This window comes from Chiloscyllium punctatum, chromosome 38 (assembly GCF_047496795.1).
Source record: "Chiloscyllium punctatum isolate Juve2018m chromosome 38, sChiPun1.3, whole genome shotgun sequence".
Taxonomy (NCBI): domain Eukaryota; kingdom Metazoa; phylum Chordata; class Chondrichthyes; order Orectolobiformes; family Hemiscylliidae; genus Chiloscyllium; species Chiloscyllium punctatum.
In genome coordinates, this window is record NC_092776.1 from 18,434,244 (window position 1) to 18,461,259 (window position 27,016).

The 27,016-nt window shown below is 41.0% G+C and overlaps 1 protein-coding gene across 1 annotated transcript in view; it reads left to right on the plus strand.

Moving 5' to 3' along the window:
- The window catches only part of cacul1 (CDK2 associated cullin domain 1), a 119,245-nt gene that overhangs the window by 29,044 nt on the left and 63,185 nt on the right, over positions 1 to 27,016 (plus strand). Inside the window, exon 3 of the mRNA XM_072557324.1 lies at positions 19,157 to 19,259. Coding sequence (XP_072413425.1) covers positions 19,157 to 19,259 — 103 coding nt within the window. The remainder of the gene's footprint in view (positions 1 to 19,156; positions 19,260 to 27,016) is intronic.

Below are 27,016 nucleotides of genomic sequence, written 5' to 3' on the forward strand. Positions count from 1 at the left end.
ACATTTAAAAGACATTTGGATAAGTACATGAATAGGAAAGGCTTGGAGGGATATGGGCCAGGAACAGGCAGGTGGAACCAGTTTAGTTCAGCATGGACTGTTTGGACCAAAGGCTGCTGTATCACCCTATGACTAGTCAATGACACCGTCTCAAGTTTGGCACAAATCTCACAGATGTTAATAGTGAAGAGTTTGTAGGATCGGCTGTACTGGGCTTGCTATTGTTGCCTAGGCCAGTGCTGAGTGGTTTTGTTCCTTTTTTGCGAGGATATTTTGAAGGATACTTAAATGTTGCTTGCATTTAATGTGGAACTGGTGTCACAGGTTGGCAGATCAGCTAAGCATGCCTAGTTTCCTTCCTTAAAGGACATTGATTAGTGAACCAAATGTATTTTTTTTTGCAGCAATGGATGGTCATTTCATGGTTGTCATTTTGACTAGCTTTGAGGTTTAATTAATACATTTTGAACTAAGTTCCACCAACTGCTGTGGTGGGATTTGAACTCAAACTCTTACGACGTGAGGTAAACCTTTCTGCTTAATTTAATACCAACAATACCAACATCTATAAAACTCGAGTGGCCAAGAAATATGTAAAGTAAAAATTAACTTTTAAAATTAAAAATTTCTTAAAGTATAACCGAGAATAATTAACTAACAACTATTTACAATTCCCTACTCTAAACAGGTACCCCTCAGTTCTGACTAGCAGTCTACATCTGTTGGTCTGGTGGCAGTTCTCCTCCCACCTGTTCAATTCTCCCTGAACTTGTATCCCAAAGCATCAGATTGTGTCATTGGCTTTTAAGATTGCCAATATATTCATTTCAGACTTGTTTGGCATTTGTTTTTTTTGGGTTATAATTTAAACTGATTGGCCTAATTTGAATCTGTGTTGTTGTTTCCAGACAACCAGCTACCCCAGTAGCTGGAGCACGTGTTACATTGTGCCTTATTAAGGACACTTGGTGCTGTCACTGCTAGTTTGTATTCTTAAAGTACACCCACATCTTCATAACAATACACACAGAGCAGTGGCTGGGACCTTGCTAAAGAATTTTAGAAGATTACAACTGAGGCATTATTTTTTCAACCATTATTAGAATGATGTTATTATGATGATGCTGATCGTTTAACAAAGTTTATGTTGTCCTTGTTCTTTTTTCAAATGTACAAGGCAGAGGTGCCAAGAGGTCTGGGTTGGATGGGTTTTAGGGCCAATTTGATTATACCTAACAGATACTGTCTCAGGCAAAAGGCTTTCAAGTTTAAAAACACTTATGCAATGAAGAGGGAGCGGCCAGTTCTCTCAGCTTAACCTTTCTCTAGTTTGGTTTGGGTTTTAGCAGTCTAGCTGTTCAGAGAAAGTAGGGTAAAAACAAGGATTGCAGATGCTGGAAACCAGAATCTAGATTAAAGTGGTGCTGGAAATGCACAACAGGTCAGGTAGCATCCGAGGAGCAGGAAAATCGACGTTTCGGGCGAAAGCCCTTCATCAGGAATAGAGTCAGGAAGCTTTGAGTGGAGAGAGTCAGTTTTGAGGCTACTGGCCAAAGAAACTGCAACATGGATCCATGCTAAATCTCTCTGCCATCCTTCTATCTGATATCTCTCTTGTAAAACCCTGTGTTTGATTTTCCCTTTTTTGTGAAGGAGTGTTTATGGGGATTGTTGTAAGTAGTTTGAATAGCATTAATTTGGGATAATCTGTTAGGTTTTTGGGTAGGTTAAGTTATTCTATATTTGGTTCTGATTTGTTTCTGTTTCATTTGGTAATCTTGGGGGCAAAAAATTGTGTTTTGTTGAAAACTGTTTTGTTGAATATGAAGCAGCTTGAGTTAGAGACAAAAGACAAGGGAAGGGCAACAGAAATGAAACAGTTTGAATTACAATCAAAAGCAGAGGAAACAGAGGGAAGAGAGTGCGCAAAGGAAAAGAGGGAGTTTGAACTTCAGAGATTAGTACTTAGACAGGAAAGTCAGCTTGACAGGATGGAGATGAAGGCTGAAGGTAAGCTTAGTGAGGGAGAGAGTGAGGGTGTGCAAACTCATGGTAGCCAAAGGCCTGGTGGGGTTCTGTTTAAGTATATTTACGCAATGCCTAAATTTGATGAGAAGGATGTGGAAGCCTTTTTCATCTAATTTGAAAAGATGGCAAAACAAATGAAGCGGCCAGTGACCATGTGAGTTTTGTTAACCCAAACATAATGTGTAGGTAGAGGAAGTGAGGTGAGAAAGCTGCACCAGAATGTACAACCTGGTTGGAGGTTGGTTAAGGATGAAGTGCCAGATCTTCTTTAACCATATACCTGCCAAAGTAAAGTTTACTCGCATAGGCCAGGAGCAGCAGATAATGAGGTTACAGTCATAAGAGATACAGGATCCTCTCAATCCTTGCTGTTGAAAGATGAAGAGATATGTACCTCTGAAGGACTGTTGTTAGAAAAGTTACTAGTAATGGGAATCCATGGTGAGACAAGCACTCAATTATGTGGAGTGAGGTTAGAGTGCCTAGTGAAGATTGGAGAAGTCGTGGTAGGGGTACTGACCAAACTCTCAGCTCCAGGAATACAATTTGTCCATCGTAACGATATAGCTGGTTCACAGGTGCCTACTGTGGTTGAAAAGCCAGAGGAAACTCAGGGCAAGTGAACTGTTGCAGGACACACATCCTGCACATCCTGGGATGGGATTTTTCCTGATTCTGTGATAACAAGGTCACAGTCACCAGTTGAAACAGGAGAGGTCAAAGAGCATAGATAAGTTGAAATGGAATTAGCAGAGACCCTGTTTGATCAAATGGTTGAGACAAACAAGGAGCAGATAGATGACAAAGCAGATGTCTATTGCTCAAATAAATTAACTGAGTTACGGCAAAAAGATAAAAATTCAAAGCAATTTATCAAAAGGTATACACAAAAAATGTATCCTTGAATGTTACTAACTTAAAAATGATGTCTTAATGAGGAAGTGGAGACCATCACATAGGCAGGTGAGAAATGGGCAGATGTTCATCAAGTCGTATTGCCATTGCGTTATGAAAAGCAGGTATGTGAATGGTGCATGAATTACTGATAGGGTGTCATTTATGAGTGAGAAAAACCCAAGCTAAAATACAAAAACATTTTTACTGTCCTGGACTGCACAAGGATGTAGTTGAATTTTACCAGACATTTCATATATGTCAGGTAGTTGAAGAACTATATGCAGTAATGGAATCTGCACCTTTAATACCTATTCCTGCATTTGATAAAGCTTTTACAAGAGTCTTAGTTGATTGCGTAGGACCCAAACCTAAAACATATCGTAGGAGTGAGTATTTGTTAACAATAATTGATGTCTCCACTACATTTCCAGAGGCCGTTCCATTATGCAATATCACAGCTAAAAGGATTACAGAGGAATTGCTCAAAGCTTTCACTAGATGTGGGCTACCCACAGAGATACAGTCAGATCAAGGGTCAAACTTTACATCAAAATTTTCTGAGGACGTTATGGATAGTTTAGGAATAAAACAATGCAAATCTACTGCATACCAGCCAAAGTTGCAGGGAGCATTAGAAAGGTGACATCAGATATTGAAGACCATGTTGAGGGCTGTTAGTCAAGACTGCCCAGATGATTCTGACAAGGGAATTCCGTTTGTATTTTTTTACGATCAGGGATGCACCAATGAATCAATCAATTAGTTTTTGGTCATGAAGTGAGAGGATCACGAAAATTGATGATGGAAAAACTGGGTAAATCAGAATTCAGAGACCACATATTTGGACAATGTGTTAAATAGAGCTGGGAGTTGGCTAGATAGCATTTAAAAGTATCACAGCATACAATGAAATGGGAAATGGATGAGCATTCAAAGACTCGCAATTTTGCTATCATCGATAAGGTGTTAGTGTTACTTCCAGTGTTAGGTGAACCCTTTAAAATCAAGGTTTAGTGGACCTTATCAAGTTGAAAGGAGATTGAGTGAGGTGAACTATTTGATAAGATCTCCAGACAAAGAAATCTCTGTGTCATGTGAATGTGCTCAAAAGGTATTTTGACAGTGAAGCAAAGCCAAAGGAGACTGTGTTATTGGTTACAACACAGAGGGTTCAGAGGATTCTGAATCGGACATTCCTCAAATTAAATTAGAAAATGAGAAAGTGTCAAAAATTGGGATAAATTATTGAGTTATCTTCCAGAGGAAATTCAAAATGACCTGAAAGAGTTATTGCTATCGCATGGGGAGATGCATGGAAATTAGTATAATGCAAGATGTAGATATAGGAGATATAAGAGATGTTTTTCCGATTAAGCAACATCCTTAAAGCATAACCCTTAAAAGTTAGCACGGGTTCAAAGAGAGATTGAACGCGTGCTCCAAGATGACATAATTGATGTGGGTTACAGTAACTGGAGCTCGCCCATAGTAATGGCGTCAAGACCAGATGGTACCCAGTAGTTGTGTGTGGACTATCGCAAAGTCAATGCAGTTACAAAGTCTGATGCATATTCAATTCTGAGTTTGGACTACAGTATTGAAAAGGTGCGACAAGCAACTAATGTTTCTAAGTTGGACTTGCTCACAGTGTACAGGCAGTGTACAGTGTACCTTTGTCTGAAAGAGCGAAGACAATTTTGACTTTTGTAACACTGAGTGGACTGTGTCAGTTTAAAGTTGTGCCATTTGGTTTGAAAAATGCGCCAGCCACATTCCAGAGACTAACCAATAAGGTCATTTCCAGATTACCCAATTGTGTTGTACACATAGAAGACCTGATTATTTTTAGTCACACATGGAAGGAACATTTGCAACATTTATTAGAATCATTCGATCGACTCTGGAGGCAGGCTTAGTGATAAACTTAACTAGGAGTGAATTTACCAAAGCCCAAGCCACATTCCTGTGCTATGTTATTGGATATGAACAAAAGGTCCAATGGAATACAAAACCAAGGAGGTATTTGGGGAGTTTCCCATACCATCGACAAAAAGAGCAGTACTACTACCGTTCCTGGGATTGAGTGGATTTTATCAGAAATTCATACCAATTTTTAGCCGTGTGGCTATACCACTCTGAATTGCTAAAGAAAAACAAGATGTTTTAGTGGACTGTCAGAAGGCATTTGACAGCCTGAGAGCTGTGTTAACCACTGCCCCAGTGTTAGCCAGTGACTAATGCACCCAACCTGCACATCAGTGAACACTACAGGACAATTTAGCATGGCCAATCCACCCTAACCTGTACATCCCTGGATACTACGGGACATGATTGCTTCATACATTACTGGTAACATAAACACTGAAATATTGTAACCCCAACAGCAAGCTCAAAGTCTCCTTCTCAACTGTCGAATATTTCCACTGATGAATGTTCAATTTCCTGGAGAAACACCTAATAGGTCTTTCTGTCTTTGCATCTTTCCTGTAAGGGCACCATATTGACACTCCCATCACTTACGAAAATTGTGCATGTGGCAGAATGAGAAAACGTGATTGCCGATGCATTGTCGGGACTTGAATGAGAAATGGAGGTGTTCGGTGACGGGTAAAACAGACTGAAACAGAATGTAGTAGGGCATGTTTGCATGATTATTGTCAATGAAATATATGGGTGTTGTCATGTCTTGACAATTTGAGATTAAGGAGTTTTAAAATTAAGCCATCTTTGGATAGTGATGGTTCATTTTCTTTAAGGGGGGAGGTATTGTTATGACATGCTCCTCCTGCCTCATAATCTGTTGAATTATGAGTGACAGAGAACACCCAAATACCACTATCTAAAGAAAATAGTTTGGATTTATTCTTTAACTCTTAAAGTGAACATTAAACAACAACTATTCACAACTCTAAGCCCCACTTTCTCTTAACTGCTTATTAGCTGTCTCCAACTCTATAACAATATATTGTTCCAATAAAACATTTATTAAACTTACATCAACTTAATGTCAAAAACCATAAAGCAACTGCTGTCTCCAATGTCTGTCGTCTTCCAGCTGAAGCTGTCCCTGAGTTGTCTTCTTTCTTTTTATTGTGAAGATGTTTCATATGAAAAGGTACCCTTATTAGAGGGTTTTTCAAATGGCAGTTGCTCTGTCTAACTTTCAAACTGCCTGCCTTTTTTATATCTCCAACGTGGGATCATCTCCTTGGCTCTATATTGGCAAAACAATAAATTCAAACTCGATTTGGTATTAGTATCCTGGTGCATAGTTTAAACTGGTTAAATTCAAATTGTTGTCAAAACAGCAACCAACTCCAGTATCTATTTCACAGCCAAGTGTTGCATATTTTCAATTTTCCAGTACACTCTGGAACTGGTTAGTCATATGACAGATGCTTGTAACCTCTCAGTGCAAAACAGCATTCACTCTCTCTTAAAGGTATATTATACACCTTCAACTCCATAACAGTATGATGATGCTGCTCTTTTAACAAGGTGTATGTTGTCTTGCTTTTTTTTCAAAAGTGTTGTACGAGGCAGAGTTGCTGAGAGCCCTGTTTTGGATGGGCTTTAGGGCCAATTTGATTATACCCAACAGATACTGTCTCAGGCAAAAGGCTTTCAAGTCTTAAAAACACATATACCATGAGAGGGGAGTGGCCAATTCTCCCAGCTCAGCTTTCGTCTGGTTTAGTTTGGTTTGAGTTTTAGCTGTTCAGAGAAAGCAGTCAGTTTTGAGGCTGTTGGTCAAAGAAACAGTGACATACTGAATCTCTGTAATCTCTCTTATAAGACTCTGTTTGATTTTTCCTTTTTTGTGAAGGGATGTTTGTGGGGATTGTTAGAAATAGCTGGAACAACATCACTAAATTGGGATAGTTTGTCAGATTTTCAAACAGGTTATTCTATATTTGGTTTTCTTTTGTTTGTGTTTCGTTTGGTAATCTTGCAAATAAACTGTTTTGTTTAAAACTAAGTGGTTGGGTCAGCCGCATCACTCCTAGAATATCTACCTAACATCTCCTTGAAACAACTAGCAAAGTTCGGGTCCAGGGTACTTTTTTGAAATATTTTGAGGAGGTCTGGCCCGGTCCATAACTATTGTCGAACTGGTAAAGGTGCAAAAATGGCTCACAAGAATGTTAGTGAGACTGGAAGGTTTGAATTACGAAAAGAAGCTGGATAGCCTGGGACCTCCTTCCTCCCTGGAATGTAGAATGTTGAGGGGTGACCTTACTGAGGTTGACAAAATCATGAGGGGCGTAGATAAGGTGAATATCCAGGGCATAGGTTTAAGGTGAGAGAGGAAAGATTTAAAATGGACCTGAGAGCCAACGTTTCACACAGAGTGTGTTGTGTATATGGAACGTGTCACTAGGGTAAGTGGTAGAGGTGGGTACAATTACAACATTTAGAAGATAGTTGGACAGCTGCATGGGTAGGAAAGGTTTAGAGGGATATGAGATAAACACAGGGAAATGGGACTAGTACAATATAGGAAACCTGGTCAACGTGAACAAGTTGGGCTGAAGGGTCTGTTTCCATGCTGTAGGACACTAAGCCTACATCATTGGGTCTTAAATGAAGTCAGTCAGGTACAGAGAATCTCTAAGCCATTAATTCCATTACTTTCTTTCACCTTTTTCTCTAGGACTATAAAGAATAGGAGCAGGTGTGAACCTTTCTGCCCATTGCCATTCAATGAGATCATAGATGATCTCCTAACCCTCAACTCTTTTCCTGTCTTTGCCCCATAATCCTTGACCCCTTTACTGTTTTTTTTAAAAAGCTCTCACATCCTTTAATATATTTACCATATCTCTGTCATGGCAATTATGTCATTCTTGACTATTTCTACTTATCTCTCAGTTATCAATCCATTTTATTATGAGTGCTGATTACATTCAGAAAAAGAGCCATTAATCATATCATTGTTTAGTTTGGCGATAAATGGTTGGCATGGGCGTGTTGGACCGAAGGGTCTCTGTGCTGTTTGACTCTGACTTTCTTTCCTACTCTGATATTATTTGCTAGTGAACCTGTTTTGTTTATACATTCTGTCCCTTCCAGTCGTTCTGTTACCTGTCGCTCTATTGCTGCCCTGCACTAAGGCCTTGTCTTGCATAACTCCAGTTTTTAAAAGATGTTATTTTACCCACCATTATCATTTTTCACTTGGTCCAATGTTGGAGATGAAGCATGACATGCAATATGCAACAATATGCCATTTAGAATAAAATGATTAAATTTAATTATGGAACTACTGCATATATTCGTATAAAAGTCGATTTTGTTTTAGACTATTTTTAAAGGTTCAATTTATAGGGTCAACTTATTATATGGGCACTAGTTTTGAGTGGTTGAAATTTATGCTGCAGTTCAAAACAAGTATTATTAGCAGAAGTCGATTTGATTGCTCAACAAATCCCGGGTAAAGAAAAAAAACACGATAAATTATGGTAAAAGTAATTACTGGATAAAAGCGATAGCTCCTTGAAAGTGGAGTCGTGGGTAGATAGGATAGTGAAGAAGGCATTGGGTATGCTTTCTTTTATCGGTCAGAGTATTGAGTAGAGGAGTTGGGAGGTCATGTTGCGGCTGTACAGGACATTGGTTAGGCCATTGTTGGAATATTGCATGCAATTCTGGTCGTCTTCCTATCGGAAAGATGTTGTGCAACTTGAAAGGGTTCAGAAAATATTTAAAAGGATGTTGCCAGGGTTGGAGGATTTGAACTATAGGGAGAGGCTGAACCGACTGGGGCTGTTTTCCCTGGAGTGTTGGAGGCTGAGGGTTGACCTTTATATAGGTTTACAAAATTATGAGAGGCATGGATAGAATAAATAGACACAGTTTTTTTTTTCACTGGGTTGGGGGAATCCAGAACTAGAGGGCATAGGTTTAGGGTGAGAGCGGAAAGATATAAAAGAGACCCGTAGGGCAACCTTTTCACACAGAGGGTGGTGCGTATATGAAATGAGCTGCCAGAGGAAGTGGTGGTGGCTGGTACAATTGCAACATTTAGATGGGTATATGAATAGGAAGGGTTTGAAAGGATATGGGCCGGGTGCTGGCAGGTGGGACTAGTTTGGGTTGGGATATCTAGTCGGCATGGATGGGTTGGACTGAAAGGTCTGTTTAAATGCTGTACATCTCTATAACTCTATGACTCTAATTACTCGTAAATTTTATTTATACCTTCCAGTACAAAAATTTAACACGTCAAAGATAGATTGGAATTCTGCAAAATCACACCCATCAACATCGTCATGGCCTGGTATAATGACACATTTAAAATGAAACATTTTAGTAAATTCTGAATGTGTAAACATCTTGAACTTTTCAGTCAAATTCTTTCGTTTCCCTCCCATTGTAACGAACCTCAGCAACATTAAAGATATGTGTAGCTAATATATCTTACTTTTATTCAGATAAAATGGCACAATTAAAATTATTAACTTTTTAACGGCATTAACTTTTGGATGTATAGTGAACAAAATGTGATAACTACTGATCGACTTAGTACCAGTCTGAATGAATGAATGAAAACGTGCTGTCGTAAATCAAGTGGGTTAAGTGGAGTTATGAATGAATGGAGACGCATTATAGTAAACAAAATGCGATCAGTAGAGTTACTGGTATAAATGAGTGAATGAATGTGATTTTAAGTGGGTTAATGAGAATATACATTTTCCTTTTGTAAGAGGTTTATAATGCGTTTATAGTAGGGTTGACGTTTACACGAGATATATGGAAAATACATGATTGTTTGGCCAAACATAAGGGGTTGACTTTTACATGAGATCGATTTTTACACTAATATGTATGGTAACATGTTATGGCCATGAGAAGCTGGAGCATTGAATTGCTATTAGACATATTACAGTAGACTAAAACCAGTCTGGCTGGCTCGGTTCTTGTTATGCACCAGTATGTACAGTTTGTGAAATACTTTAATGGTCAACACTCCTGATTGATCAGATTTGAGCTAAACCTTGCTTTCATACAAGTTGTTGCTCACCAGTCTACACAAAAAAAAATCAGTAGCTTACATGGTAACTTTGGAAAGCAAAGTTCATTCTGATGAAGATTGTGTGTATATGATACTCTAGAATTGTATGTTTATAATAGCAAAAATGTTTGTGTTTCTTGTTTCAGGAGAGCTACCTCCTTCTGCTTCATTTATTCTTTTAGCCCTTTGGCAGAAACACTTGTTTATATTTGCTGCTATTCTTTTGCTGGCCTAGGTTTAGTTGGGTGTGCCTTTAGCCTGTTTCTTCCTTTCTCCTTTTCCTGGTTTTTGTTTTAGTATGGTTTACAGAATCACAAAATTATTGTAGTGCAGGAACAGACCATTCAGCCCATCGTAAAAATCACTATCTGTCTGAATCAGCATTTGACTCAGTAGATGGGTTAGCCATGTTAAATTATAGGGTTATGATGATAGGGCGGTGTGCTCTTTGGAGATTTTGTGCAGATTCAATAGGCCGAATAGCCTCTTTAAACATTGTAGGGGTTCTTTGATTCAGGCAGTGCATTTAGATCTTAACAATTCACAGCGTGAATTTTTTTTTCTCTCCTATTGGTTTTGTATCCTTTCCCAATTACTCCTGACTCTCATTCTCGATCCTTTCTTGACCAGCAGTTGATTGCATTTATATCGTCTGACCTCTTGCTGAAAAGAAAAACTTGTGTAGGCAAAACTTGGAAAGGCAGGTCTTTGAAAGAGCGGTGTAAGATTGCTGAATTTCTTTAATTTCATCAAAGCTGTAAAATTTATTAAATTATTAAACTTGTTTAGTAAAATAATATAATGTGGTTAAAATTTGTCTAACATTGTGTTCCAAATAAATCTCAAAGACCTACATGGTTACATGCACTTAGTGATAGCACTATTGATGACACCTACCATCACTTTACTAATAATCGAGAGTAGACTGATGGGACAGTAATTGACCAGTTTGAAAGTGTCCTGCTTTTTGTGTACCTAGACAATTTTCCACTTAGTAGGTGTTGTAACTGATTAGAACAGCTTGGCTATGGGACCTGCAAGTTCTGGAGCAGAAGTGTTCAGTACAATGGCTGGAATATTGTCTGGACCCATAGCTTACACATTATTCAGTGCCTTCATCTGTTTTTTTGATATCATGTGGAGTGAGTCAAGTTGGTTGAAGACTGGTAGCTGTGATGCTGGGGCCCACTGGAGGAGCCCAAGATGAATCATCCACTTGGCACTTCTGGCTGAAGATTGCTGGGAATGCTTCAACCTTGAAATTTGCTTTGATGTGTTCGGCACTTCCATCATGGTGATTAGGGATATTTGTGGAGCCTTCTCCAGTGATCTATTTAATTGTCCACCACCATCCACAACTGGATAAGGCAAGAGCTTAGGTCTGACCTGTCATTTGTGAGATCGTTAAGCTCTAACACTTGCTGCTTACCCTGTTTGCCATGTAAGAAGTCCTGTTTTGTAGTTTTACCATGTTTGACATCTCATTTATTAAGGTATGCCTGATACTGCTTCAGGCATGCCCTCCTGCACTCTCCATTGAACTGGGGTTGCTTGATAATAATGATTGAGTTGAGGGGGAAGGGGGGCTGAATATGCCAGGCCATGAGGTTGCAGATTGTGCTGGAGTCTAGTTTTGCTGCTGTTAATGGCCCATAGGACCTCCTGGATGCCTAGTCTTGAGTTGCTAGATCTGTTTGAAGTCTGTCCTGTTTAGCATAGTGATATTGTCCCATTGTGTTATTGGCACTATTCTCAATGTGAAGGTGGGATTTTGTCTCCACAAGGAGTGTGTGCTAGTCACTCTTACCAATACTGTTTTGAACTGATGCATCTACAACTGGAAAATTGGTTAGGATGAGGTTCAGTATATTTTTCCCTCTTGGTTGCCTCACCAGTCGCTGCAGACCCAGTATAGCAGCTGTGTCCTTTAGGAGCTGGCCAGCTCAATCCCCCACCCAGAATGCAATTGCCACCCTCCGTGCTTTCTCCAAGTGTTCAACATGGAGGAGTACTGATTCATCAGCTGAGGGAGAACAGTACATGGTAATCAGCAGGAGGTTTCTTTGGCCACGTTTAACCTGAAGCCATGAGACCACCTTAGATAAGATGTAGTCTTATAGTTTTACCAAGACCACCCTATTTTTATACTCCATTTGTTTTGAATTAAAGTCCGACATTCCATTTGCTTTCCCTTGAACTTAGATACTAGCTTTTGTGATTCACGAATGAGGAGCCCCAAAATCCCTCTGCAGCTTTGAGTCTTTCCCCATTTAAAGAATATTCAGCTTTTCAGCTCTTCCTACCAAATGCATACACTCACCTTTTTCTACATCATTATATTCCATCTGCCTGAGACAATGCTTAAGGTATGAGCAGGTAGGGAAAGAGTTAAGTTTAGGTTGCTGGACAAAGTCTCAGCTAGTATGACTTTGACCAGATAAGAGCTTGCAGTAAACAATGAAGTGTTGGGGGCAGGGGTAGTGGTTTAACTAGGTAGACAATGTCCATTGTGTAATGCCAGATGGCTTGATCTTTACTGTTGATGCTCGCTGATTGTAACGGTCACCCAATCAATATAGATGTTGCCTTAATTGGATGCTGCTCCCTGTAAGTGACTATATAATTCCTTAAGAGTCTGCTGTCGAGAGAAGATTGAGAACTCATGTCTTTATGTACATGGGCGATTGTTCACTCTCTCCATTGCTCGGAATAAAGTAAGAAGGTAGAGCCATACTGTGTCTCTGAGTGTTTGCTTTGACTGATACGGGGATATGGAAATGGGATGACATGCCCACTCACTCAACCTGTTTATGTTCCTCTTTGGACTCTGTGCCATCCTCACTGTGTGACTTTTCACTTTTTTTTGTAACTTCTGCAAACTTGGCGATTAGTACATTCATTTCCATCATCCGATTCATTAATATATATTGTAAATAATTGTGGTCCAGGACTGATGCATGTGACAATCCACTAGTCTTGAGTTTCTACATTGAAAATGCCCACCTTTTATAAGTGAATATGAATCAAATTGATTGTAAAGTGTTAACTGTATGAACTCATTAAATAGATCATCAAGATTATATTGACAATGATCTGGAATGTGCAATCATAGAGTCATAGAGATGTACAGGACAGAAACAGACCCTTCAGTCCAACCCGCCCATGCTGACCAGATATCCCAACCCAATCTAGTCTCACCTACCAGCACCTGGCCCATATCCCTCCAAACCCTTCATATTCATATACCCATCCAGATTACTTTTAAGTGTTGTAATTGTACTAGCCTCCACCACTTCCTATGGCAACCCATTCCACACACGCACAACCCTCTATGTGAAAACTTTGCACCTTGGGTCTCTTTTATATCTTTCCCCTCTTACCCTAAATCTATGCCCTCTAGTCCTGGACTCCCCTATCCCAGGGAAAAGACCTTGTCTGTTTACCCTAACCATGCCCCTCATGATTTTGTAAACCTCTATAAGGTCACCCCTCAGCCACCAATGCTCAAGGGAAAACAGCCCTAGCCTATTCAACCTCTCCCTAAAGCTCAAATCCTCCAACCCTGGCAACAACCTTGTAAATCTTTTCTGAACCCTTTCAAGTTTCACAACATCCTTCTCATAGGAAGGAGATCAGAATTGCACGCTATATTCCAAAAGTGGCCTAACCAATGTCCTTTGCAGCCGCAACATGACCTCCCAACTCCTGTACTCCATACTCTGACCAATAAAGGAAAGCATACCAAACGCCTCCTTCACTATCCTATCTACCTGCGACTCCACTTTCAAGAAACTATGAACCTGCACTCTGAGGTCTGTTTGTTCAGCAACACTCCCTAGGACCTTACCATTAAGTGTTCTGTGGAGAAACTAGTCCAGTTTTACATTAGAAATCTCTATCAGGCCATTAATAGTCACCATTATTAAGGAGCAAATCAGGACATTGTCATCAGTGCCAAATAGTTAGACAGGGCTATCAGGAAGGTCTTACATTCAGCTGAATGCTAATCCATTAGGTGCAGAGAAAGTTTGGGTATGCATGTTCTTGTGTAAGTGAACATTTGACAGCATGATGAAACCCAATTTATGACAAGTAATTACTCTGCAACTAAAAATTTGATTAACCAATAAACTGCCATTACTTCAGATTTTAATTGTTGTAAATTTTTAAGATTTCAAATAATTTTTGTTTAAATTTGCTCTTTCATGACTTTTATCTCTCTCTTAATTCAATCTTTATTTCTTCCGCTCTTCCTCTTCTTCCTCTTCTTCCCCCCCCCCCCCCCACCACACACACACACACACACACACACACACACACACACACACACACACACACACACACACACACACACACCATGTTTTTTTCAGTCTCTGTGTACAATTTGACATTGAGTTAAATATTCTAACTTATAGTTCCTTGGTTAAGGCTGCATGTCTCAGTTTGGAGACTCCAGTCTACTTGGTTAATAAGATTTGCTGCTGCTTGCCGTATTTTCATATATCATACATTTCCTGGAGATGTTCCTTTAGCTTCCTCAGCAAGTACTAAGTTCTGTTGAATGTGCAGGACTGCTGCTTTTTGTAAGAACATTACTGAGATGAGATCCTAAGGCCATCTTGATTTATATACGTTTTCTTGCTCTTCCAGTTATTTATTTTACTTGTTTTAATTTCGAAAGACTAATGTTTATTTGGCAAGTTGTTGTACTAGCTGAGTTTAATGGCAAAACAAAGTACCTTAAATGTTGTACCTTGAATCATTTAAAAGGACTGGTGTAAAGCATGTGCTGAATAGAATGAGTAATGTCTCTCCTGCAGAGTGGGAATTTTTTGCTGCACCCATTAGCAATCTCACTTGCCAAAATGAGTGGAGTCCAGCAACACTCGAGATGCTCAGTGTCATCCAAGACAGAACAGCCCATTTGATTAGCTCCTCACCCATCACTTAAATGTTCATTTGCCATATTTATTAGTGATTTAAATGATCAGATAGAAAGCAACAACAAATTTGATGATGACACTAATAACAAGCAGCATTGTAAACAGTGGGAGGATAAAATTACCAACAGATATCAACACACTTGAGTGTATGGGTAAGACTGGTTTTAGGAGGTAAATACAACATGTGATCTACTTAAACCTAAGATGGACTAGGATGTTTTCTAAATGGCAAAAATCTAGAAACAGTGGAAATCTCAATCTTGGGAGTTGGAGTAGAGGCTGAAAATAATCAAAAAAACAAAAGAAATGCTAGACTTTTATTTGGAGGAACAGAATGCAAGAGGTTTGAAACCACACTATAGCTGTACATAGTCTTTGCAAGCAATGGGTACACCATCTGTTTCATCCGCTGATGTCTGTGCAACGGACAGTGCTAAGAAGACACTGTACCCACCAATACACTGGCCATCCTGCCCTATGTGAAGAATGTATTAGAATTAATTGCCAGGCTGTTACGACCACTAGGTATTATGGTAGCACACCAACCGACAGGCACATTACGCCAACTACTTATCAGGACAAAGTGTTAGGTTCCTTCCCTGAGGTTTCGCACATGAGATGGAATTCGCACAACTTCTGCAAACAGTTAAAGTTTATTAAAGCTTGTACAAGCTGGGTGATCCCCTTTGACACCCCCCCCCCCCTTGCAGGCTTGCAAGGTTGAGTCAAAATGACGCCCTGAACAAAGAAAACACCTCCCCTATATACAGGTTAATTGGCAATGCTGACAGAAACTCTGGCTGCTCCTCCATAGTCACATGCTACTCAAGACAGCCCCCAGTCATAATGGTAGGATGAGATCATAAGACCATAAGACATAGGAGTGGAAGTAAGGCCATTCGGCCCATCGAGTCCACTCCGCCATTCAATCATGGCTGATGCGCATTTCAGCTCCACTTGCCAGCGTTCTCCCCGTAGCCCTTAATTCCTCTAGACAACAAGAACCTATCAATCTCGGCCTTGAAGACATTTAGCGTCCCGGCTTCCACTGCACTCCGTGGCAATGAATTCCACAGATAATCGAATGCCCTAATCCTGGAGGGGAATCGTTATGTAAATTAGATTCCCTACAGTGTGGAAACAGGCTCTTTGGCCCAACCAGTCCACACTGACCCTCTGAAGAGTAAACCACCCCGACCCATTTCCCTCTGACTAATGCACCTAACACTATGGACAATTGAGTATGGCCAATTCACCTGACCTGCACATGTTTGGACTGTGGGAGGAAACAGGAGCACCCGGAGGAAACCCATGCAGACACTGGGAGAATGTGCAAACTCCACACATAGTCACCCGAGGCTGGCATCGAACCTGGGACCCTGGTGCAGTGAGGCAGCAGTGCTAACCACTGAGCCACCATGCCACCCCACTAGACTATTTCTTGGCTCAGTGATTTTCCCAAGAAAATGCAGGTGCAACATACCTCTGGCCAGAAAGCATTTCTGAATGAAAGAGATTGAATGAGAATTTAACTTGACAATAGCATAGGGTAGTAGTAGCAAATGACTGTCTAATTGGGTTGTGGGTGATTCGCATTCTTGTCTGACTGTTGTCCCCGCCCAAAGACAGTGTAATTTAACCCTTTAATATTACACTCCTGTCCAGAGAAATAGTCCCATTTAATCTTTTAACATTGCAAAAGGACCCCATACCCGCAACATGTAGGACCAGTGTGGTTTACAAATTCCTTTGCAACAACTACAACAAACATTACGTCAGACAAACAGGAAGAAAACTAGCTATCCAACTTCACGAACACCAACTGGCAACTAAACATGATCCACTCTCCCTCATCTCCATACACACTGACAAATTCAACTATGACAAAGTAACCATTCTAGGACAAGCCAACCAGAGACACACCGGAAATTTCTTGGAAGCTGGGTTTTCAACCAAAAAGGCCATCAGCAAATGCATACACCCAGTGTACAAACCGTTGCAGAGAAGACCTGGAAGTGACACTCTTCCCTAACAGACCAGACCACACAAAAACCAACCGGGCAGAACAGCAGTGCTTTACGGGTGTCGCACTGATGATGCTATCCAGCATGATAATGGAACATCTGTGCAATAACCTAGCAGCTTGGAGAGTTAACCAACTACTTGAGCTGTACATAGCTTTGGATAGAAGATATTTAGGAGTGCTCTGAGCAGTTCTGGTCACCACACCACAGGAAGGATATCCTTGAAAGGATGTGTAGTATAAATTTACCAGAATGATACCCAGATTCCAAATATTATAAATTGAAAGAACAGCTTTCGTTTTTGCCAGAATGGGGAACCTCTCCACTGTGATGAAATTAATGGAATCTCTCTGGAATTGAAAATTGCAATTCCATGTTGGACTCGACAGTGACTTTGTTTCTCTGTCCACAGATGCTGTCAGACCTACTATGGTTCTCCAGCATTTTGTTTTTATTTCGAATTTTCAGCATCTGTAGTAGTTTGCTTTTATTTCAGCTGGCTGCTTTGTTCTGGATTGATGTTGAGCATCTTGATTTGTTGTTGGAGCTGCAAATCCTCAATGATCAATGATGGACATGATAAGTGAAGGGGAAAGTGTGGTAGGTGGAAATGGGTGCTGTTGACAGAGGAGCACGAGGAACCATAAGGTTTGGATAAACAGACATAGGGTAACATAGAGATAAGTGGTTGAGAGCAGGAGATAGGTTTTCTGTTGAAATCTTTATTTTCAAATTTTGTATGCAGATCCAGAGCTTGGAAACAGGTTTTTCACCTAGCCCAGCCTTTCGGGCTTGTCCCTTATCACACTAGCCTGACTCAAGCTAGTCCCTCCCCCAGACTGGAAATCCAAATCTTGGTTGGACACTTATAAGTTACAGGATCATAGAGCTTGGATTTTTTCGACTTTGCACCCCCGCCCTGGAAACGAAAATTGGGGCCAGTGTCTATACTTTGTTGAATTTCGAGGTTTAGGTGTGATTTGATTTGAAATTGTCAAGAAGCTAAATGGAACTGAATTCCTCTTCCTCTTTATCTACCCTGCCTCTACTGGTTTAGGAATTTGGTTCCAGTCATTATCATTTAAAAATTAGAACTGGACCCTTTAAGGGTGATTTTATGAAATACTTCTACACAGGCAAAGTTTGGAAATCTCTTCCACAAGTGGCAATTCACTCTCAAGTAATTGGTCATTTTCAAACTGAGATTGATGGAGAGATTTTGATTAATCTAAAAGTATTAAGATATATGGGGGAAAGACACATGTTGATGGAGCCAGGATGTAGATTGTGATCTGTGCTATGACCTCTCTGAAAGGTGGAACGGACTCAAAGGGATAAGTGGCCTACTGCTGTTCACGTGGCTGCAATGTGTCACATCTAAATGATGCGCTAAAGCACCTCATGAAGTCCTTCAAATCCGCAATCATTACTTTAGAAGGATAAAAGCAGCAGATGTATAGAAATGCCACCACCTGCAAATACCCTTCCAAATTGCAGAACATCCTGATTTACAAATGTATGGCCATTTGTTTATTACTGCTGGGTCAAAATCCTGTCGCTCCCTATCTAATAGCACTGATAGACTGCAATGGCTCAAGAAAGTTCTTCACCACCATCTCCTCAAGGAGATGGTGCAGTAAATAATGCTCTTGCCTGTGACTCCCATATTTCAAAGATGAACTAAAACAAGGGAAAATGTAGCTGTGATAAATGCAGAATAAAACTTGCAACACTGCTTCAACAGTGCACTTTAATCTCTCCTGGTAATGATTCTTACAATCATTGCACTGTTGATTTTGTCAAAGTGAGATTGCTAAATTATTTTCACAAAGTTAATTTTGATGTGCATTGGTAATGACTGACAATACATATTGAAACTCTCATTGTTTCCACCTCCCATCTCTGTGGATGTACTTGCATGATGTGGACTGCAGTTGTGTAGGTAACACATTACCATCTTCTTGAAGGCATTTCACAATGAGCAATAAATGCTGACCTTTCTAGTAGCGCTCATAGTCTATGAATGTAGGTAAAGATATATATTCATCCTGTTCTGGATTTGAGCTGTGGTATTTGCAGATACAATAAAATGTTGTAAGCTGTCAAATCCCTTGGTCAATTAATGTGCCCAATTTTCAGAACCTTACTTTCTCTCTGCTCATCTGATGTACATATACAGGAATAGTACAGTGTCTAATGAGCAATGCTAAGGCTAAAAGCTAGATTATGTTTCTTTTTCTTTTTTTTAGCTGTGTTTACAAGTGTGTGTGCCAGCAGCATTCAGAGCAGATGTACTGTGACCTCATCACAAAGATAACCATTCACTTAAGACGAGTCTCAGAGGAGCTGCAGGTACTATTATTCTGGATATCTGATGTTTTCTTTGTGTACCTGCTTTTTGTTTTGGGCATTGCTTTTACTATGGTCATGATAATAAATAAGTGAAGTCACTTTCTTGGATAAAACCTGAGACTAGGGGTATTTCGCATGATAATGTTAATATTGAGTTGGAAACAGCAGAGCAGGACAGGCAGCATTTGAGGAGCAGGAGAGTTGACATTTTCGGCACAAGCCCATCATCAGGAATGTGGAAGGATAAGGGGGCTGAAAGATAAATTGGCGGGGGTTCGGGGGGTGAGGTTAGGTTGGGGTTGGAGGGAAGGTAGGTAGGATGACAATAAGTGGATGCCAGTAAAAAGTAATTGCAATAAGTTGGTTGGGAGAGTGGAGCAGATAGGTGGAAAGGAAGATGGACAGGTAGGTCAGGTCAAGAGGGTGGTGCTGAGTTGGATCACCCCCTACCTGCATTCACCTAACACCAATCCATCCACCTTTACCCTCGCCCTCCTATTTTTCTCCCTTTCCTCTTCACATTCCTGATGAAGGGCTTATGCCCAAAGCCTTGACTCTCCTCCTCGGATGCTGTATGACCTGCTGTGGTTCTTCCAGCACCACACCTTTTGACTTTGACTCTCCAGCATCTGCAGTCCTCATTTTCTCCTAATGTTAATATTGAGCCTCTGCACCTGGATCCAGTTAGATACATTGAGGATTGTACCAACATAAGCTATTATTGTCTTGATTTTGGTAGTTGGATATTGGACCCAATTGTTTCTTGCTAGTCGACATTCATTGTTGTAAATGCTTTGTTCCATTTTAGTTCATCCACCATCAGCTCACAAACTTTTGCAGCATAAATTTTGTCATCTAAAGCCTTTCCTTAATTTCATATTCTTTTGTGTGAGAAAAGAGAAATGATCACAATCAATTTTAAGAACAATTTCCTTTCACATAAAGTCTTTTGTTACCTCCGGATGTCCCAAAGTACCAAAGAAGGTCACTATTGTAATGTAGTAAATGTGGCAACTGTTTTGTGTTTAACTAGCCTCCATGAACTGCATTGTGATCGTGACCAGATAACTTTTGTGATGCTGATTTGAGGGGCGCCATTGGTTTGTGCATCGGGAATAATTTTCCTGCTCTACTTTGAAACTGGGCAGTGGTAAATTTCTTTTACCATCTACTTGAGAAGGTAGACAGGACCTCAGTCATTAAACTGATACTAAAGATGGCACCTCCAACAGTGCAGCCCTTTCTCGATGCTGTGGTCAGCCTTGATTTTCCATGTTGAAATTCTGGAATTGGTCTTCAACCAACTCAGCTGAGATTGCTACCAACTGAGCAATTGCTGACAGCAATTTGTCTTCTATGGTTTGCTTGGTGAAACTGGAAATGTTATCTTTAGAGATATGAGTGTTGAGAGGAGATGTGAAAAGTCAGGACACAGTGGATAGAAACTCTTCCCATTTGTGGAAGGGTTACAAATCAAAGGACACAGATTTAAAGTGAACTGTCAAAGGACTAGAGGCAGCATGAGGAAAAGGGTTCTTGCATATTAGTATTCAGAATTTTGAGTGCCCTTCTTGAGGATGTGATGGAGGATGATTCAGTTATGGCTTGCTTAAAGAAAGTGGATAATTGTTGGAAGAAGAGTTTTTAAAGAGCAGGGATTGAGTCTATTTGAGTAACTCTTAAAGAGAACTGATATGGACATAGGCTGAGTGGGCTTTGTTCTGTGTTGTTGGCATTCTGTTTCCTTTTCATCTATCTTTAGATGTGTGGTTAAGCAACATGTTGTTTTGAAAATTCTCCATCTTGTTTTTAAGCCCCTTCATGGTTGACCCCCATCCCACAATTGTGACATCCTGCAACCTCCCTGTGGTGTTGGTTTAATTCTGGCCTCTTGAGCTGCTTCAATTTTATTTGTTCCATCATTGGTCACCGCAATTCAGTTGCCTAAGCCCTAAGCTGTGGAATGCCCTTGTACCTACCTTTCCGCCTCTATATTTCACTTTAAAGCCTGCCTTAGTAACCAGATTTCAGTCAAATGTGGCCTGGTGTTACTTTAGTTTCATATTGCTCTTGTGAAGCACCTTGACATATTTTATGCTTTATACATGCTATATGTACCTAAGCTGTTAGTTCTGTTTAAATACCTTGCACAGTGTGTTTGAATGGTTTTGAAACTGTGTGATTGTCACTATGTATCTTCAAATTCTTGCTCGAGTGAAGCTTTAAGATCTCAAGAGTGTTGCCTTCCTGTTCTGCTTTAAATCAAGTTGCTGATGTTTGTGGATCCCATTGATGGGTTTCTGGATAAAAGATGCTTGTTTACTATGGTTTTTGTCTTTAATCATTGGTTTGCAAGTTAGGATTCCAGAGAATGGGTCATTTCCATCTGTGGCAATGTCATCAACAGTATGAGTTTCCTGTCAATGCATGGCATTAAAGTAAAAGTAGGATTTCATCCCATCAGCCAGTGCAGTGTTTCAAACTTCAGCATTCACATGCTCCTTGTTTGACTTGTACGACAGAAAATGCGATTTGTTGTATGGAGTATTTAAATTTGATTACACCGGATGTTTCTGAGGTAAGAACTTTTATTTCCTAAATTTAACTAAACAGAATTATTTTTATTTTGCAAGATGACTATCCAATCAAGGTAAATGAGTTAAAGGTGAACTGGGAAGCCCAATGCCGATCAGAAAGTAATCTTGAATCCCTGTTGTAATAGATGGAGGGTTTCTGGTATCAGTGGCATCTCTGGATGCAGCTCATACCAGTGGCACAATCCAGTCTGAGCCTCTGGATGAACTGATACCAATGTTCAGGTGAATCCCAAGGAGAAAAGAAGAGAGAGTAACAGAACATGTAATAGCCAGATTGAATTTAGACCCCAGATTCTCGTCTTACAAGTAATTTCTCTATATCTAATATTAAACTGCAATTAAGGAGCTTAAATTGGAGATGGAAGATTGTGGCAGTCCAAGTGGTCCGTTGTGCTGGGCTCTGTGCCATAACCCCTGGCAAGGTGAGCCTTTGCCCCCTATCATTAACCACCCCAGGAGAAAAATCAATAATATAAAGTAAAAATTACTGAACACCTGAAGTTGCTAAAATTGTGGCTTGACAGCCCTAAGATCAGGATAAAGGCAAATAGAGCAAAAGGGGTGAAAGAAGTACAGCAAGCAGGGTACCCCCTGCTGTGTCAGGGTGCCCGTAGCCATTGTTCAATCTCCACGGGTTGGCCCTTTGGATTTAATGGGGCAGCAGCATTTACTTTCAGACTTTGCCAAACTCCAAGAAAAGATCAAAGCAGCGATGGAGCCAATATCTGCCATGCTGAAAAAGCATGAGCAGGAGATTCAAACACTGGACTGAAGAGTAGAAGCAGTGGAGCAGCGGACAGCGGCATCAGAGACCGTGGTGGACGTCGTGGGAGGGAAGATCCGAATGCTGGAAGACCAGCTCCAGGTCCTTCAGGAACAAGTGGATGACCTGGAAAACAAAAGTAGAAGAAAGAACTTGCGGTTCGTGTGTCTCCCAGAGCACGAGGAAGGTGAGGACCTCGTTGGATTCCTGGAGAAGTGGCTCCCGAAATTCCTGTGGCTGGGGTTGGATTTGGGTCTGGTGAATGTTGTGTGGGCCCACCGGATCACAATAAGCAAGTCTGGGCCGGATCTGTGACCCCGCCCAGTCCTAGTGTGACTCCAGCATTATAAAGAAAAACAGTTAGTGATTGAAACAGCAGGAAGACTGGGAAGAGATCCACAGGCTTTAAAAACAAAGGCTGAAGAATAATGTTCTTTCAAGACTTCTCGAGCTGGAGTTAAGAGAAACGGTTACAGACAATGGTACAGTTTTTCTTTACTCTTTCTGCACCACTTTTTCTCCCCTCTCCCTGTTTTTATGGTTACCCATTTTATAGCTTTTGTACTGCCTGAATGTAAAACCTATTTATTTACCATTTTGGTTGGTTATTGTCTGGGTTCCTTTGCTGCTGTCTGTTTTGTTTGGATTGGGGGTGGCTATATCTGTGGTTAAGATGTATGGCGAAGAGGTGTGCAGGAGAGGAGGGTGGGTGTCCATTGTTAACACCCAGAATGTAAATAACATGTGTCCTTTATCTGTGCATTGCCTGGGACTCTGGTGCAGCCTCAGCTGGAAGGAGCCAGGATGGTCGCAAGGATTGAGAGAATTGCCCCCAATGGGCAGTGGGGGAGATCTCTAGTAAATTAGGGTTTATTCGGGTGTCTGTTTAAGTTAAATGTAGTTTTTCAGTTGTTATAGTTTTATAGGGGTCGTTTATAGACTTTATAGAGTTACTGTCTTTTTCGCTCGCCGCACCACAGGTAAGTTTCCTCCGCTTGGGAAACCCATGAACTGCCCTGGATGACCATGGCTAGTGATTTGTTCAGGTGGTGCATCTGGAATGTAAAGGGGAGTCATTCCCCCATTAAAAAGAAAGAAGGTGCTGTCAAGCCTTAGGAAGGAAAGGGTGGACATTGCCCTGCTGCAGGAGATGCTTTTAACTGATAAAGAACATCTGAAGCTGCAGCAGGGGGGTTATGACAGGGTATCCTTCTCCTCCTTTATCTCTAAGAGTAGAGGAGTGGTTATACTGGTAAGAAGGAACTCCCATTCCAGGTAACTGAGCAAATTAAGGACGAACATGGATGGTTCATCATTCTTAAAGCTCTAATACATGGAGAAGAGTATGGTGTCCCCCGGCACACCTTTTTAAATTTCTAATTGATGCAGTTGCTAAATTAATGAATCTTGGGGTGTGCTGCACAATCATAGGAAGAGATTTTAACCACCTAATGAATCCTGGGGTAGACAGGATGCCAAGGGGCCCAGCAGGTATGCCCACGCAATCTAGACAGTTGGTGCACTTGTGTGAGGAGTTGGGACGAGTAGATGTGTGGAGGCATCTCCACCCTAATGGAAGAGACTTTACTTGTTATTCCAACCCACAGGAGAATTGACATGTTCCTTATGCTGTCTGTTTGGACACAACATTAGCTTGCAAAATTGGGAATGTAACTATCTTGGACCATGTGCCAGTGTATTTAGATGTTAAAATCAAGGGTGGCAGTATAGATGCACGGCTCTGGCGCACAAACCCATTCCTGCTAAGGGATAGTAAGTTTGTTGAATATGTCACAAGAGAGTGCAGGGCCTTCTGGGATATTAACTTGGGTACGGCCAGTAATCCAGCAATACTTTGGGAGGCCGCTAAGGCATATTTAACCGGCCTGATTATTTTGTACTCAACAACTAGAAGGAGGCAGAGGGAGGAGCAACAATAGATGCTGGAGACCCGGCTGAAGGTAGCTGAGGAAGCATATTATAATAGGCCTTCGTTGGTCAAGCTGCAGTGAGTCATGGCTCTCCGGGCTGCTCTCAGCTCATTGCACACGCAGGTGGCAAAGGAAAGGTCTCCTTTGCTAAATAAAATTTGTTTGAATTTGGAGATAAGCCAGGAAGATACTTGGCATATGACTAAAAAGAAAAATGCTTCCCAATCCATTTTCTTCTGTTGGAGAGAAGGCTGGCATGACTATCCTTGAGATGAAGAAGATCAATGTTAGATTTAGGGAATACTTTGCAGAGTTATACCGGCCGGGGGGAGCGGTGAAGACAGAGAATGCAGTTCTTTTTTGAGAACCTGGACCTCTCCAGTATAAATGTGGAACATGTCTCCTTGTTAAATGCGCCTATGACGATAGGTGCAGGAAGCAAGGAAGCAATGAAGCATCTCCAGGGTGGCCAAGCACCGGGACCAGATGGATTTCTGTGCAAGTTTTAGAAGGAATTCATCAATGTGTTGGTGGAGCCACTTTTGTGGATGTATAGCTATTCATATGCACAGGATTGTCTTCCACCCTCTCTCAGGGAAGCTAATATCTCCCTCATTTTAAAGAAGAAAGACCCCGAAGAATGTGCTTCATACAAACCAATTTCATTGTTGAATGTAAACTTTAAAATTCTGTCAAAGGTGCTGGCCTTGAGGTTGGAAAAAGTGTTCTCTTATATTATAAAAGAAGATCAGACAGGTTTTGTTAAGGGCTGTAGCTCCTCCAACAATATCAGGAGGGTACTGAACATAGTGCAGATACGTCAGCAAAGATTGACCCTGGGTTTGGTGGTCTCCCTAGACACGGAAAAGACATTTGACCAGATAGAATGGCCGTACCTGTTTGGGGTCCTAGAGCGCTTTGCTCTGGGGCAACCTTTGCCAGATGGATGGCGGTGTCGTATAATGATCCTAAGGCAGCAGTCATCACAAATGGCACTAAGTTGGATAACCTTCATATTGGGAGGGGTAGTTGACAGGGGTGTCCTCTTTCACTGCTGCTATTTACAATGGCAATTGAGCTGTTAGCTGAGGCTATCAGGACAGATCCTGACATAGCGGCGCTAAGGGCGGGAATGGGGAAGCATAAGATCACCCTATACGCTGATCATGTCCTTTTGTTCTTGGCCAATCCGGAGGAATCTGTTCCCTGATAGATTCAAAAAATTTATTTATTTGGCAATTTTTCAGGGTACAGGATCAACTTCACAAAATCAGAAGCCATGCTGGTGGACGGATTAGTGGAGGTGCCTGATCTGAAGGATGGAATGCAGTTCCTGTTTAAATGGTCATCAAAGGTTTTTTTATATTTGGGAATTTTTATTACCCCTGCCTTCCTCCAGTTGTATAAAGCTAACTATGTGCAACTACTAGAGAAGATAAAACAGGATTTGCAGCGGTGGGAGAGATTACCGTTATCATGGTTAGGCCGAGTAGCCCTGATTAAAATGAATGTTCTTCCTCGCCTATTGTTCCCCATGAGAATGCTCCCGTTGTTGCTACCCAGAACAGTATTATGGAGGCTCAATGGTTGGCTTGGGTCCTTTATTCAGTGTCGCGGGCGCCCCCTAATGAAATTTACTAAATTGCTGCTGCAGGATAAGTGGGTGGGGGTGGACCTTCCAGACTTGAAGAGATATCAAATAAGCGCACTGTTAGCATACATGGGTGACTGAGTATTGGCGGGGAGGAGGCATTCGGAGTGAATTTTGTTTGGCGCTGAAGCCTCACAGTTGCAATGTCCCCTACTTATTCTATTATTCGTGGATAAGGTGAAATCTGTGAGCTGTGTAAGAGCCCAGTCATTTTAAATATGGTGAAAGCTTGGAGGAAATTGAGGCAAGACGAGGGCAATTGGCTCAAGGCCTTGCTATTTATCCCGTTGGTGGGAGCCCAAACATTTAGACCTGGGGCAATGGACTCTGGCTTTAAGCTATGGGAGAATAAGGGAATCTCTTGTTTGGGAGATTTATTTGAGGGGGAGGTCTTGATGTAATTTAGCCAGCTAAGTCCGAAATATGGATTGTCAAATAGGGGCCTTTTCTGGTACTTTCAGATAAGGGATTATATGCAGAAGAAGACCACGCTTCTGGCTCAGTCTTTCAAGTCAAACGTGGAGAAGCGTGCTCTGGTGCATGGGCACTCTTTCAGTTAGTATTTTGTATCATTTTTAGAAAGGACGTGCCTTAGGAGATGTGGAGAGACTCAGTAGGACTTGGAATCGGGAACGAGGAGAGGATATTTCATTGGAAACGTAGGAACATATATGGGAAAAAATGTGAAGGAAATCTCAATATGTTACAAAGCACAGGCCATTGCAACTGAAGATTTTATACAGGGCTCATATGGCGCCAGAGAGGCTAGCTAAGTTCAAGGAAGGAGTTCTCCAGGGCATCCCAAATGTAAAATT